Genomic DNA, 15,484 nt, shown 5'->3' on the forward strand with positions numbered 1-15,484 from the left:
TTCTCCACAGAAGTGTCAATTTTCTGAATGAATGTGGAGGCCCTTAGGGAACCAAGGACTTTGCGGCCACAGTCACAAAGTGCGGCAACTACAAGAAACAAACGTATTGGTTGACCTCCCAGCAAATGGCCTATTTTGAAAACCAGGCATCTGCTAAAAGGAACCTTAGAATCATCCCACTTGACAGATAGATATTGCGGAATATTACCTCTGGGAACCCCCCCTCCAAGGATATACTCTTGGCCCCCTCCTCTTCCTCATCTACTTGCTGCCTCTTGATGACATCATCCCAAGGCATGGGGCCAGCTTCCAGATGTAGACTGATGACTCCCAGCACGGCTTCTCCACCACATCTCGACCCCTCCACTGCCTCTTTGTTGCTGGACTGCTTGTTCAACAGCCAGTCTTGGATGAGCCACGATGCTGTCCAGTTAACCAGTTGTCTTTGATTCCCGCCACAAACTCCGCATCTTTGGCACTGATTCCATCCCCTCCCCGGCCACTATTTCAGGTTGAACCAGAGTATTCACAACCTCAGCGTCCATTTTAACCCTGATTCCATCAAAAAGACAACCTACTTCCACCTTCAATGCATCAACTGCCTCTACTGTACCTCAGCCCAACTGCTAGGGAAACTCTGACCCATGCACTTCCACTTTGTCACTTCCTGGCGATCACCATCATTGCTCTGTACCCTTCATCTCATCCAAATCGCAGGATAACTCAGATGAATACGTGGCTTGAGCAGTGGTGCAGCAGGGAGGGATTCAAATTCCTGGGGCATTGGAACCGGTTCTGGGGAAGGTGGGAGCAGTACAAACCGGACGGTCTGCACCTAGGCAGGACTGAAACCAATGTCCTAGGGGGAGTGTTTGCTAGCGCTGTTGGGGAGGAGTTAAACTAATATAGCAGGGGGATGGGAATCAATGCAGGGAGACAGAGGGAAACAAAATTGAAACAGAAGCAAAAGACAGAAAGGAGATGAGTAAAAGTGGAGGGCAGAGAAACCCAAGGCAAAAAACAAAAAGGGCCACTTTACAACAAAATTCTAAAAGGGTCAAAGTGAGTTAAAAAGACAAGCCTGATGGCTCTGTGCCTCAATGCGAGGAGTATTCAGAATAAGGTGGACGAATTAACTGTGCCGATAGCAGTTAACGGATACGATGTGGTTGGCATCAAGGAGACATGGCTCCAGGTTGACCAAGGCTGGGAACTCAACATTCAGGGGTATTCAACATTTAGGAAGGATAGACAGAAAGGAAAAGGAGGCGGGATGGCGTTGTTGGTTAAAGAGGAAATTAATGCAATTGTAAGGAAAAACATTAGCTTGGATGATGTGGAATCGATATGGGTGGAGCTACGGAATACCAAAGGGCAGAAAACGCAAGTGGGAGTTGTGTACAGACCTCCAAACAGTAGAAGTGATGTTGGGGAGGGCATCAAACAGGAAATTAGGGGTGCATGCAATAAAGGTGCAGCAGTTATCATGGGTGACTTTAATATGCATATAGATTGGGCTAACCAAACTGGAAACAATACGGTGGAGGAGGATTTCCTGGAGTGCATAAGGGATGGTTTTCTAGACCAATATGTCGAGGAACCAACTAGGGGGGAGGCTATCTTAGACTGGGTGTTGTGTGATGAGAGAGGATTAATTAGCAATCTCGTTGTGCGAGGTCCCTTGGGGAAGAGTGACCACAATATGGTGGAATTCTACATTAGGATGGAGAATGAAACAGTTAATTCAGAGACCATGGTCCAGAACTTAAAGAAGGGTAACTTTGAAGGTATGAGGCGTGAATTGGCTAGGATAGATTGGCGAATGATACTGAAGGGGTTGACTGTGGATGGGCAATGGCAGACATTTAGAGACCGCATGGATGAACTACAACAATTGTACATCCCTGTCTGGCGTAAAAATAAAAAGGGAAAATTGGCTCAACCGTGGCTATCAAGGGAAATCAGGGATAGTATTAAAGCCAAGGAAGTGGCAAACAAATTGGCCAGAAATAGCAGTGAAATCGGGGACTGGGAGAAATGTAGAACTCAGCAGAGGAGGACAAAGGGTTTGATTAGGACAGGGAAAATAGAGTACGAGAGGAAGCTTGCAGTGAACATCAAAATGGACTGCAAAAGCTTCTATAGATATATAAAGCGAAAAAGTTTAGTAAAGACAAACGTAGGTCCCCTGCAGTCAGAATCAGGGGAAGTCATAACTGGGAACAAAGAAATGGCAGACCAATTGAACAAGTACTTTGATTCGGTATTCACTAAGGAGGACACAAACAACCTTCCGGGTATAAAAGGGGTCAGAGGGTCTAGTAAGAAGGAGGAACTGAGGGAAATCCCTTATTAGTCGGGAAATTGTGTTGGGGAAATTGATGGGATTGAAGGCCGATAAATCCCCAGGGCCTGATGGTCTGCATCCCAGAGTACTTAAGGAGGTGGCCTTGGAAATAGCAGATGCATTGACAGTTATTTTCCAACATTCCATAGACTCTGGATCAGTTCCTATGGAGTGGAGGGTAGCCAATGTAACCCCACTTTTTAAAAAAGGAGGGAGAGAGAAAACAGGGAATTATACACCAGCCAGCCTGACATCGGTAGTGGATAATGATGGAATCAATTATTAAGGATGTCATAGCAGCGCATTTGGAAATAGGTCCAAGTCAGCATGGATTTGTGAAAGGGAAATCATGCTTGACAAATCTTCTGGAATTTTTAGAGGATGTTTCCAGTAGAGTGGACAAGGGAGAACCAGTTGATTTGGTGTATGTGGACTTTCAGAAGGCTTTCGACAATATCCCACACAAGAGATTAATGTGCAAAGTTAAAGCACATGGGATTGGGGGTAGTGTGCTGATGTGGATTGAGAACTGGTTGGCAGACAGGAAGCAAAGAGTAAGAGTAAATGGGTACTTTTCAGAATGGCAGGCGGTGAATAGTGGGGTACTGCAAGGTTCTGTGTTGGGGCCCCAGCTGTTTACACTGTATATTAATGATTTAGACGAGGGGATTAAATGTAGTATCTCCAAATTTGCGGATGACACTAAGTTGGGTGGCAGTGTGAGCTGCGAGGAGGATGCTATGAGGCTGCAGAGTGACTTGGATAGGTTAGGTGAGTGGGCAAATGCATGGCAGATGAAGTATAATGTGGATAAATGTGAGGTTATCCACTTTGGTGGTAAAAACAGAGAGACAGACTATTATCTGAATGGTGACAGATTAGGAAAAGGGGTGGTGCAACGAGACCTGGGTGTCATGGTACATCAGTCATTGAAGGTTGGCATGCAGGTACAGCAGGCGGTTAAGAAAGCAAATGGCATGTTGGCCTTCATAGCAAGGGGATTTGAGAACAGGGGCAGGGAGGTGTTACTACAGTTGTACAGGGCCTTGGTGAGGCCACACCTGGAGTATTGTGTACAGTTTTGGTCTCCTAGCTTGAGGAAGGACATTCTTGCTATTGAGGGAGTGCAGCGAAGGTTCACCAGACTGATTCCCGGGATGGCGGGACTGACATATCAAGAAAGACTGGATCAACTGGGCTTGTATTCACTGGAGTTCAGAAGAATGAGAGGGGATCTCATAGAAACATTTAAAATTCTGACGGGTTTTGACAGGTTAGATGCAGGAAGAATGTTCCCAATGTTGGGGAAGTCCAGAATCAGGGGTCACAGTCTAAGGATAAGGAGTAAGCCATTTAGGACCGAGAAACTTCTTCACCCAGAGAGTGGTGAACCTGTGGAATTCACTACCACAGAAAGTTGTTGAGGCCAATTCACTAAATATATTCAAAAAGGAGTTAGATGTAGTCCTTAATACTAGGGGGATCAAGGGGTATGACGAGATAGCAGGAATGGGGTACTGAAGTTGCAAGTTGCATGTTCAGCCATGAACTCATTGAATGGCGGTGCAGGCTTGAAGGGCCAAATTGCCTACTCCTGCACCTATTTCCTATGTTTCTATGTTTCTATTTTGCTGACCAACATTGGCTGCTAGTCGCCTAACACCTCAAAGTGTACGTCCTCATCCTTGTGTTTCAATCTCTTCATGGCTTCACCCCTTCTGGGCTCAAAATTGGCCCCTGCCGATTTTTGGCACACTCACCCGAGGTGTGCCGGCTTCCTAGGATAAAGACGGCGCCAAAACGTTGTGCGTGCATTCTGGCCGCTCTGTGGCCTCTCCCATGGCGTGGCAATTCAATTAGGGGGCGGAGCTAGGGCCCTGCACTCAAAAAGAGTGCCGGCAGCTCAACGCATGCGCACTGGAGGTTTCGCGCATGCGCAGTAGCTCCTCTGCAGCATGGGACCCGATGTCCCACCCCTATCCCGGGCCGAGCGGCGTTACGACGCACACCGGGCTGCTGCACGTCATAGAGAGAGCCCCGCACCTATCCACGGCCGAGTGGCCTCCCGTACCGGTGGCCGACTTCCTGGGTTTTATTTTTTATTTATTGATGGTTGTGCTTTGTTTCGTAAGGAGAGTTTTGTTTGGCGGTGTGGGGGGGCGGGGACAGGAGAGTTTTGATGCGGGGGTGGTTTATTACATATAAACCACAAAGTCATGGTTGAATAAGCTCATTCTGGCACCGCATAACTGCACTTAGATAACATAAACCAACAGAAGACAATTGTACAGGGCCTTGGTGAGGCCACACCTGGAGTATTGTGTACAGTTTTGGTCTCCTAACCTGAGGAAGGACATTCTTGCTATTGAGGGAGTGCAGCGAAGGTTCACCAGACTGATTCCCGGGATGGTGGGACTGACCTATCAAGAAAGACTGGATCAACTGGCCTTGTATTCACTGGAGTTCAGAAGAATGAGAGGGGATCTCATAGAAACGTTTAAAATTCTGACGGGTTGAGACATGTTAGATGCAGGAAGAATGTTCCCAATGTTGGGGAAGTCCAGAACCAGGGGACACAGTCTGAGGATAAGGGGGAAGCCATTTATGACCGAGATGAGGAGGAATTTCTTCACCCAGAGAGTGGTGAACCTGGGGAATTCTCTACCACAGTAAGTAGTTGAGGCCAATTCACTAAATATATTCAAAAAGGAGTTAGATGAAGTCCTTACTACTAGGGGAATCAAGGGGTATGGTGAGAAAGCAGGAATGGGGTACTGAAGTTGCATGTTCAGCCATGAACTCATTGAATGGCGGTGCAGGCTAGAAGGGCCGTTTGGCCTACTCATGAACCTATTTTCTATGTTTCTATGTTCTATGACCCAACCATAAAGACATTAAACAGTCTACTTTCAGTTCGCAAGTTCATTTACAAGAAACCATGTGATCTATCCACATTATTTTTTTCTATGCATTCCTGCCGGCACTGTTTTCCCAGTATGCAAATTATGTTTTTTTAAAGCCTAGGGAATAAAAAGCTCATGAATTCCTACTTGCCAGATGAGCATTTCTACAATAAGTTCTGCCCATTAGTAAATGTAATAAGGAATAACATTAAAGTGACATCAAGGAGAACCTTATAACCAATTTCAAGAACCACAGGTACAAAATAAATTTCCCTCAAAAATCAATGACAAGAATCATTAATGGAACATAAATCGAGACGGAAGAATTCAATGTTTAATTGAATTAATAACATTTTAATGGGTTACTGTCCATGTTACAATTGGTAACACTTCTCTTCCAATCATTACAAATACGATTATAACTGTAATGTATGCACCTGTGAGTATGCTCACAGGTTTGTAGAGAGTTGTAGAGCTACTGCACCCCTCCGTGCCTTTCAGTTCAGCGTGGAAGGGTTTCCTGTACGGGCTTGCTCCTGCACACTCTCCACCTTGCCATCCTCATCTGCCATCTGGACACGGCATGGTGCACCATCTTGCCGTCCGGAGGAGGCGGGGGTCCCCGATGGAGTGCACTCTACGCGGGAGCCCTCCCACTATTTATCGGGGACTTGGCCTGGAGGGTGGTGCATGGAGCAGTCCCGTGCAATAAATTTTTAAGTCGGTTCACAGGCTCCCAGGCTGCCTGCAATTTCTGCGGTCTGGAAGAGTCCGTGTTCCATGTTTTTATCGAATGCACGAGGTTGCAGCCCCTGTTTCATTATTTAAAGGGGCTGCTCCTCAATTTCTGGCTGCACTTCAGTCCCACACTCCTGATCTTTGGGCACCCTGTGCGGAGGGGAGCGGGTAGGTCTGAGGGCCTCCTCGTAGGACTGCTCCTGGGCACGGCCAAGGGGGCCATCAGCCGGTCCAGGCAGTGGGCAGTCGAGGGGGTCGTTCAGCCTGACTGCCTGCCTCTCTTCCGCGTGTACATCCGCGCCAGGGTGTCCTTGGAGATGGAGCACGCAGTGTCCACCGGTACGCTCGCGGCCTTCCACGAGAGGTGGGCGCCGGAGGAACTGGAGTGCATTATCACCCCCGGCAACCAAATTTTAATTTGATTTTACATGTTTTAAAGTTTAATTTGTTTATTGCCGGATTTTTAGTGTCCCCCTCCCCTTTTATAGGGGGCACTTGTAAAATTTATGATTTTAATGTCCAAAAAAAAAAAATCACAAAAAACAAAACAAAAAAAGGGCAGTTGAAAAGTGGCTGGAGTGTCCCCCAGATTACGGGGCACTTGATTTAATGTTAATTATGTTTTACTCCAAAAGAGTTGTCGAGAGTTGTAGAGCTACTGCACCCCTCCGTGCCTTTCAGTTCTGCGTGGAGGGAATTCCTGTACGGGCTGCTCCTGCACACTCTCCACCTTGCCATCCTCGTCTGCCTTCCAGACACACCATGGCGCACCATCTTGCCGTCTGGAGGAGGCGGGGGTCCCCGATGGAGTGCACTCTACACGGGAGTCCTCCCTTTATTTATTGGGGACTTGGCCTGGAGGGTGGTGCACGGACCAGTCCCGTGCAATAAAGTTTTAAGTCGGTTCACGGGCTCCCAGGCCGCCTGCAATTTCTGCGGTCTGGAGGAATCCGTGTTCCACGTTTTTACGGGATATGTGAGGCTGCAGCCCCTGTTCCATTATTTGAAGGGGCTGCTCCTCAAATTCTGGTTGCACTTCAGTCCCACACTCCTGATCTTTGGGCACCCTGTGCGGAGGGGAGCGGGTAGGTCCGAGGGCCTCCTCGTGGGACTGCTCCTGGGCACGGCCAAGGGGGCCATCAGCCGGTCCAGGCAGCGGGCGGTCGTTCAGCCTGACTGCCTGTCTCTCTTCCGTGGTTACATCCGGGCCAGGGTGTCCCTGGAGATGGAGCACGCGGTGTCCACCGGTACGCTCGCGGCCTTCCGCGAGAGGTGGGCGCCGGAGGGACTGGAGTGCATCGTCACCCCCGGCAACCAAATTTTAATTTGATTTTATATGTTTTAAAGTTTCATTTGTTTTATTGCCGGGTTTTAGTGTCCCCCTCCCCCGCTTTTAGCCAGGGGGCATTTGTATAATTTGTGGTTTTAGTGCCCCAAAACCCCCCCAAAAAAACAAAAAAGCCCCCCCAATAAACAAAAAAAGGCACTTGAAAAGTGTTTGGAGTATCCCTCCCCTCTTTAATCAGGGGGGCACTTGTTTACTGATACAACGAAAAGAGTTGTAGAGCTGCTGCACCCCTCCGTGACTTTCAGTTCTGCGTGGAGGGGATTCCTGTACGGGCTACTCTTGCACACTCTCCACCTTGCCATCCTCATCTGCCGTCCGGTCACGCCATGGCGCACCATCTTGCCGTCTGGCGGAGGCAGGCCTCCCCAATGGAGTGCTCTCTACGCGGGAGGCCTCCCTTTATTTATTGGGGACTTGGCCTGCAATCGGTTTTTAAGTCGGTTCGCGGACTCCCAGGCCGCTTGCAATTTCTGAGGTCTGGAGGAGGCCGTGTTCCATATTTATGCTGAATGTGCAAGGTTGTAGCTCCTGTTCCATTATTTGAAGGGGCTGCTCCTCAAATTCTGGTTGCACTTCAGTCCGGCACTCCTAATCTTTGGGCACCCTGTGCGGAGGGGAGCGGGTAGGTCCGAGGGCCTCCTCGTAGGACTGCTCCTCGGCACGGCCAAGGGTGCCATCAGCCGGTCCAGGCAGCCGGCGGTCGAGGGGGTCATTCAGCCCGACTGCCTGCCTCTCTTCCGCGCTTACATCCGAGTCAGGGTGTCCCTGGAGAAGGAGCACGCGGTGTCCACCGATACACTCGCGGCCTTCCGCGAGAGGTGGGCGCCGGAGGTACTGGAGTACATCATCACCCCCGGCAAAATTTTAATTTGACCGTTTATTGTTAAAAAGTTTTATTCGGTAATTTGTCAGTTTTAGTGCCCCCCTTTTTCAAGGGGCACTTGATTTATTGTTTTGCCTTAAAATAGTTGTAGAGCTGCATAGTTGTAGAGCTGCTGCATTGTGAGTGGCTTAGCCAGTCACGTGATGTTCACAAAACTCAATAAAACCCCAGCCAGTTGGGTCTAGGTCATCCACGATGAGGTATGCAGTTGTGAGCCTAGTGGATGAACCGGTAATGTGTGGTGTGATTGGTAAACCTTTGTTAATAAACCAACTAGTTCTTAATAGCAATGTATTTCTATGAATTCTTAAGCAAAGAACTCATGAAGCAAATACATTACAATGCCCAAAACATTCCAAAAAACTAGAGGTAGGCCTCTAATAAGCTGAGCCGACAGGGTAATCTTATTGACCAAATATGGCTCGGGCTTTCAGACACAAACTGAACGAAACAAACGTCTGACTGATAACTAAGAAAAGCAAAACATCAGTTTCCTGAAATTATTTTTGTAAGAGGACTAGGCTTTCGCTTTTTATTCAGCAACAAAAAATTCACAACAAATTTGTATTTTTGTCTCCTCACTTTAAAAACACAGTTCTGTATGAACAATTTAGACTCAAAACTGAAACTTAATTGCTTCACACTTCCACCTCAACGACCATAGAAAGTTCTCAAATTGTTTGGGGGAAATACCTTTTATATTCTGATACCCAAAGCGCTACAAATTCTCAAGATTATCAGATGCAATTCTTTCCTTGAATCAGATTTGAGAAGAGGAGCTGTTCCAATGCTACATCATGACTATGATGTGGAGGGAGCCTATCTATTCAGCAGAGCACTTTCGTCCATGCTACGGGCAGTGCATCATCCTGCCTCCAGAATCGTCTCTTGCTTTCCTTCACTGGTCAGCGAGACAAAAAGAAAATGAGAACAAATTGACAAACCCCACAATTGAGAGAGAGAGAGAGAGAGAGAGAGGGAGAGAGAGAGAAGGTAGACAAAGAGAAAAACAGAGAGAAAAGAAAGTAAATTAAGGGCACGCCTTGATTTTATTGAAGGATGCCCGTTGACTTTACTCTCTTGGAGCAAGTCATATTTTCACTGCTTGCTGCCACCATTGTAAAACTGAAGTAGATTACCCATTTTGGCACAAATGTATCTCCCATTCGAAGCCAAAGGAGGAATGTTTGCTCAGCATCTGCAAATTATACTGCTGCAAACACCAAGCTCCAACAAGGCCATGATGGCAAACGGCGAGAGAGCTGGAAGATGACATTACTGCATAGTAAATTGCATTCAGAAATGCCCGTTGCCAGGCTGCCTCTGAGACACAATTTCACAGCACTCACAAGAACAAACATTGAGAGATCGCCCTCTATTCAATTGAAATTTTCAAGACTTAAGAACATAAGAAATAAGAGCAGGAGTAGGCCGTACAGCCACTTGAGCCTGCTCCGCCATTTAATACAATCATGGCTGATCTGATCATGGACTCAGGCCCACTTCCCTGCCCGCTCCCCATAACCCCTTATCCTCTTATCGGTTCAGAAACTGCCTATCTCTGTCTTAAATTTATTCAATGTCCCAGCTTCCACAGCTCTCTGAGGCAGCGAATTCCACAGATTTACAACCCTCTGAAAGAAGAAATTCCTCCTCATCTCACTTTTAAATGGACGGCCCCTTATTCTAAGATTATGCCCCCTAGTTCTAGTCTCCCCATCAATGGAAATATCCTCTCTGCATCCACCTTGTCAAGCCCCGCACAATCTTATACTTTTCGATAAGATCACCTCTCATTCTTCGAAATTCCAATGAGTAGAGGCCCAACCTTCTCAACCTTTCCTCATGTCAACCCCCTCATCTCCGGAATCAACCTAATGAACCTTCTCTGAAGTGCCTCCAAAGCAATGATATCCTTTTGTAAAGATAGAAACCAAAACTGTACACAATATTCCAGGTGTGGCCTCACCAATACCCTGTATAGCTGTAGCAAGATTTCCCTGCTTTTATACTCCATCCCCTTTGCAATAAAGGCCAAAATACCATTGGCCTTCCTGATCACTTGCTGTACCTGCATACTAACCTTTTGTGTTTCATGCACAAGTACCCCCAGGTCCTGCTGCACTTTGCAATTTTTCTCCATTTAAATAATAACTTGCTCTTTGATTTTTTTTCTGCCAAAGTGCATGACCTCACACTTTCCGACATTATACTCCATCTGCAGATTTTTTTTTAAAAATCAGTAAGGGTGTCACGAGATGCGGGTAAACGGAGCTGAGATAACAGACCAGCCGTGAACTAACTGAATGGATGAACAGGCTGGAGGTGCTATCTGGCCTACTCGTGTTTGCACAAAAATGAGGATTGGGTGACAATTCAGATGAATACTGTTGCTATTTAAATATATACAGACACATGTCAGGCAGTTTCGCTTCTCGGTGAAACTAGTGAATGGGAGAAACTGAGGCACTAATAGAGCAACGGTTCCAGTTGTTGAGACACATCTATGGAAACTATTTCCACAGATCCTATACCGCAAATGAATACCAAATAAAGCGCATGGGATGACCAAATATTGAGCAATATTAATGTACAGTGTGATGAATTAATTATTCACTGGCCATGCCATTAGGTTACAGTAGGCGTCCCAAGAGGCTGAGCCCCTTTAGGTACGTAGCATTCAGGTAACTGTCCTACCTCTAGATGTCTTAACTGGAAACTTTTCCCTTCTTGGTAGCAGTTGTAGGTTTTTAGAAGCATTAACAGTTCAGACCTGAATACACAAACATAATAAACATTATTGTTAAATATAAACAGAAAACTATTCTATAAACCAAAGCATCAACCAAATAGGGGCTGAACTCTCACTGTGCGATGTTGTTGATACCCTGACTGAATTTCATTAGCAGCTTGCAAAACAGCCCACCTACTGCAACTGCCAAGTGGAAACATGTTCTTGATTAACTCTGAGACAGATTGATCATCCGGTGTGCGGGGGGGGAGGAGGGCATTATGATACCAACCAGAGAAGTAGGCTGAGCCACCAAACATCATGACTGCCAGAAAAAGAAAGAGAAGAATGTGCTTCAAAGTAAAGTAGGAAAGGCCAACAGGCCATTTTCCTTGTATCGAGGCTCTTCATTCACACTACAGATGTGACGTCCGAAATCCGGAAACCTCGGGACCGAGGCTGTTCCGGATTTCGGCTATTTCCGGATTTCGGAACGTCTTTGCCTGGGCTGAGGCAGGTATGTAGAGGAGGTGGGGGGGGGGGGGGCGGTCGGACCGCTGGAGATCGGGGCGGTGGTGGTGGGGGGGCGGGTCGGTCGGGCCGAACCGCGGCGGGGTTGGGAAGCCGGAGATAGGGCCAAGGCCGGAGCAGGTCAGGCCGAGGTGGAGGGAGGTCAGGCTGAGGTCGGGGGAGGTCAGGCAGCCAGAGGTCGGGCCGCGGCGGGGGAAGGTCAGGCAAGGTCGGACCGAGGTGACGTCGGGTGGATGGAGGTCGGGCCGCCGAGGCAGGGGAATCCGGATTTCGGAGCATTTTCTGGTTTCCGGATGACCCCGCCATACATCCGCCCGGTGTCCGAATTCCGGAACCTCGGATTTTGGACGTCGCACCTGTACCTGCAAACAGGACTATTAAAGCCTAGCTTCATCCGACAGGTTCATATTGCATATGGTACCACGGGGAGTCTTTGCTCTCATTTGTCCCCAGACAGAGATGAGGAGGAATTTCTTCACTCAGAGGGTTGTGTACAGCCCAGAGGGCTATGGATGCTGAGTCTCTGAATATATTCAAAGCTGAAATAGATAGACTTTTGGAGTCTAGGAGAATCAAGGGATATGGAGATCGGGCGGTAAAGTAGAGTTGAGGTTGATGATCAGCCATGATCTCATTGAATGGCGGAGCAGGCTCAAGGGGCCGTATGGCCTACTCCTGCTCCTATTTCTTCTGTTCTTATGAATGCTCAATAGCAGAACAAAAAGTGGCAAAGACCCATTGACCCGGCCCTGCCCCCTCTTGCTTTTGCCCCAGGATTTTCAGGCTTTTCCAAAGGGGGGAGAGCAGACGTGTGGAACTGAAGCAAAGCCACCTCCTGCTCATTTTCCTCCAGCAACACATAGTGCATCAGAAATCGCCCGAGAGTAATGTCAATAAAAAAGAATCACGTAGAAAGTTTTAAGAAAATCTGTTCAGGTGTCTTTTTGCATTGCTGAAGAGACATGTTTTCACAGGCTTTCCATAACAGAATTCCAGCAGACTTTGTTTCCAAACAAGATGTCGCTTGTACTAATGGTGGTAGAATATCTGTACATGGTCCATGTCTCTGGGCCATACTACAGCCCTGTAGACCATGAGCTTGGTGGCAGAGTTGAGGGCCCGGTCTTTGAACACTTTTTTCCGCAGGCGGCCGAAGGCTGCACTGGAGGCTGCGTTGAATCTCGTCATCAATGTCTGCTCTTGTTGATAAGAGGCTCCTGAGGTATGGGAAATGGTCCACGTTGTCCAGGGCCACGCCGTGGATCTTGATGACTGGGGGGCAGTGCTGTGCGGCAGGGACAGGCTGGTGGAGGACCTTTGTCTTATGGACGTTTAACGTAAGGCCCATGCTTTCGTACGCTGACTATGTCTTGGAGTTCAGCCCTGAAATACCACCAACGATGTCTCCGCAAGATCCTGCAAATTACCTGGGAGGACAGATGCACCAACGTTAGCGTCCTCGACCAGGTGAACATCCCCAGCATTGAAGCACTGACCACACTTGATCAGCTCCGCTGGGCAGGCCACATTGTTCGCATGCCAGACACGAGACTCCCAAAGCAAGCTCTCTACTCGGAATACCTTCACGGCAAACGAGCCAAAGGTGGACAGAGGAAACGTTTCAAGGACACCTTCAAAGCCTCCCTGATAAAGTGCAACATCCCCACTGACACCTGGGAGACCCTGGCCAAAGACCGCCCTAAGTGGTGGAAGTGCATCCGGGAGGGCGCTCAGCACCTCAAGTCTCATCGCTGAGAGCATGCAGAAACCAAGCGCAGGCAGCGGAAAGAGCATGCGGCAAACCAGTCCCACCCACCCCTTCCCTCAACGACTATCTGCCCCATCTGTGGCAGGGACTGTGGTTCTCGTATAGGACTGTTCAGCACCTAAGGACTCATTTTTAGAGTGGAAGCAAGTCTTCCTCGATTCCGAGGGACTGCCTGTTATGATGATGGTCAAATATCAGATAATGCATTGTTCATTCAGTCCAAGAGCTCAATGGTTGTAATTTCAAGAATGGAAACCTCTATCTAGTCACTATTTGAATCAAAGGGGTTGAGTCAGTGCATCAAATGTAGTCACAACTTGTCCAGATTTTACACATTTACAGCAATAAGTGGTTTAAAAATCATTAAAAGGGAAACCCGAGATCAGATGTGATTGGTTATCATTTATTGCCCAGAATCTGCCTTCATGTCAGGATTTTCATTCAATATCTTTAAAAAGAAAAATAAATTAGTATCATAATGTTTTCAGAAGTTAGGAGAAATAGAATACAATTAGATTTGTAAATATTCTATTAAGAGGAATGGCAGGAAAGTTGCTCAGTCACAGAAGCAGTATAAACAATGCAGAACATTGTATGTGGTGGTAGGGAATGCTGCAGTGGAAAGTGTCAATACTGCGAGATACTCATGGTAAAGGAAGGACGGAAGGTGTCATGTGCAAATTTTCAGTCAATTACAGATTTGAATCAGATATACACGCATGGAGAAGGATGTTGAGGATTATTTTCTCCTCCTGGCTAAAGAAGGCTGCACATATAGCAGCAGCTCTTCTGAAAAAAGAAAAATCTGGGACTAAAGCCACGTCTCAGCATTATCTTGGTAAAGGTCATTGGCTCCCCATTTTAAATGTAGGAAGATAGGAATTGCTAAGTGAGAGAAGACCAAGGTCCATCTCGTTCGCCTTCTACTATACTGGTAGTCACGTGATACAACGATAATGTAGTTGTTGGCCAATCACAGCAATCAATCTCTGCCAATTAGTCGACAATAGGCCCAGACACAAGGTGAGGAAAACTCCAAGAGTGGAAAGCTTTGGAAACCACAGGTCCAAAGACACTTTTTTCCTCCCTAGCGTTGCTACGCATGTCATGCCTCAAATTACTCATACATAACTTATCTGAAAATGTTATTTTCTGAAAGAAATCTATTTAATTTGCATTTAATTTAATCAATACGAACTGTCTCCCTCGGCAGCCTGTCCGTAGACTGACCACTCTCTCACTGAAATACTGTTTCCGCAGGTTAGTTTTGAAATGACTCCCCTTCAAGGGCATCCCGTGCTCTCTGTTCTGGACAAAGTGCAATAGCTCGTCAGGATCTACATTATTTAGTCCCATTCAAAGGCTTCAGATTTGTCTTTTCGAATTACCTATTAGTATTATCTGCTTACTTCAGTCGAGATTATTTCATCAGGTCACAGCCGAGCTGCTAGGCAGAGGTCCTGGTGGGCTCAAGGCAAATGGGGGAGAGAGAAAAAAAGGCAACATCATCTGTTGATTTGAACCATGTCTACCGCGGTGGACCTGCAGAGTGGCAATGCTCAGAAAGAAGTTCATGACCCAGATTCTTTCAGCTGAATAAGGATATAAATGGTCCTTGACTGAAAGATCAAAAAATAAAAGTCTTTATTTAAAAAATGAGAAATGTATGCCTGCACTTACTTTGAAATACATTTGTCTTCACTGATTTTAACAAAAGCAGCTTGTTGATTTCCCTCCATGTCTCTTCTTTGCATCGGATTCGCTTATAAAAATGCGTCTGCCTGAAACAAAAGAAAGCTCGTTAGAACATAAGAAATAGGAACAGGAGTAGGCCCTACTGGCCATTGAGCCTGCTCCGCCATTCGATAAGATCATGGCTGATCATCGACCTCAACTCCACTTTCCCGCCCGGTCTCCGTATCCCTTGATTCCCCGTGACTCTCAAAATCTGTCTATCTCAGCCTTGAATATATTCAGAGACTCAGCCTCCAAATCCCTCAGAGAATTGCAAAGATTCACAACCCTCTGAGCAACTATTTCTTGTCGACAACCATTTACTCTCCTTCGAAAGTAACATTTCCTCTGGAATCAGCCAGTCGTAAATTCTGTTCTAGCTGCTCAATCTAATATCGGCATGGAACTTTGGAACAGGGATTAGAAAGGTATTAAGCAACCAAACATGAAAGGGGACATAAACCTAAGGCAAGCTGGAACTTATCTCAACTGAGCCAACAG

General features: G+C 46.9%; 1 protein-coding gene across 3 annotated transcripts in view; it reads right to left on the bottom strand.

The window, feature by feature from the left end:
* The window catches only part of rassf4a (Ras association domain family member 4a), a 298,691-nt gene that overhangs the window by 98,617 nt on the left and 184,590 nt on the right, over positions 1–15,484 (bottom strand). For 2 of the 3 annotated variants that reach the window (XM_070865380.1, XM_070865381.1), the window contains exons 2-3: positions 14,930–15,030; positions 10,917–10,992 (exon numbers count right to left, since the gene is read on the bottom strand). In XM_070865380.1, coding sequence (XP_070721481.1) covers positions 10,917–10,992; positions 14,930–15,003 — 150 coding nt within the window. In that variant the 5' untranslated portion in view covers positions 15,004–15,030. The remainder of the gene's footprint in view (positions 1–10,916; positions 10,993–14,929; positions 15,031–15,484) is intronic. The other variant, XM_070865382.1, reaches the window with a different exon arrangement.

This window comes from Pristiophorus japonicus, chromosome 22 (genome assembly GCF_044704955.1).
Source record: "Pristiophorus japonicus isolate sPriJap1 chromosome 22, sPriJap1.hap1, whole genome shotgun sequence".
NCBI classification, from domain to species: Eukaryota; Metazoa; Chordata; class Chondrichthyes; family Pristiophoridae; genus Pristiophorus; species Pristiophorus japonicus.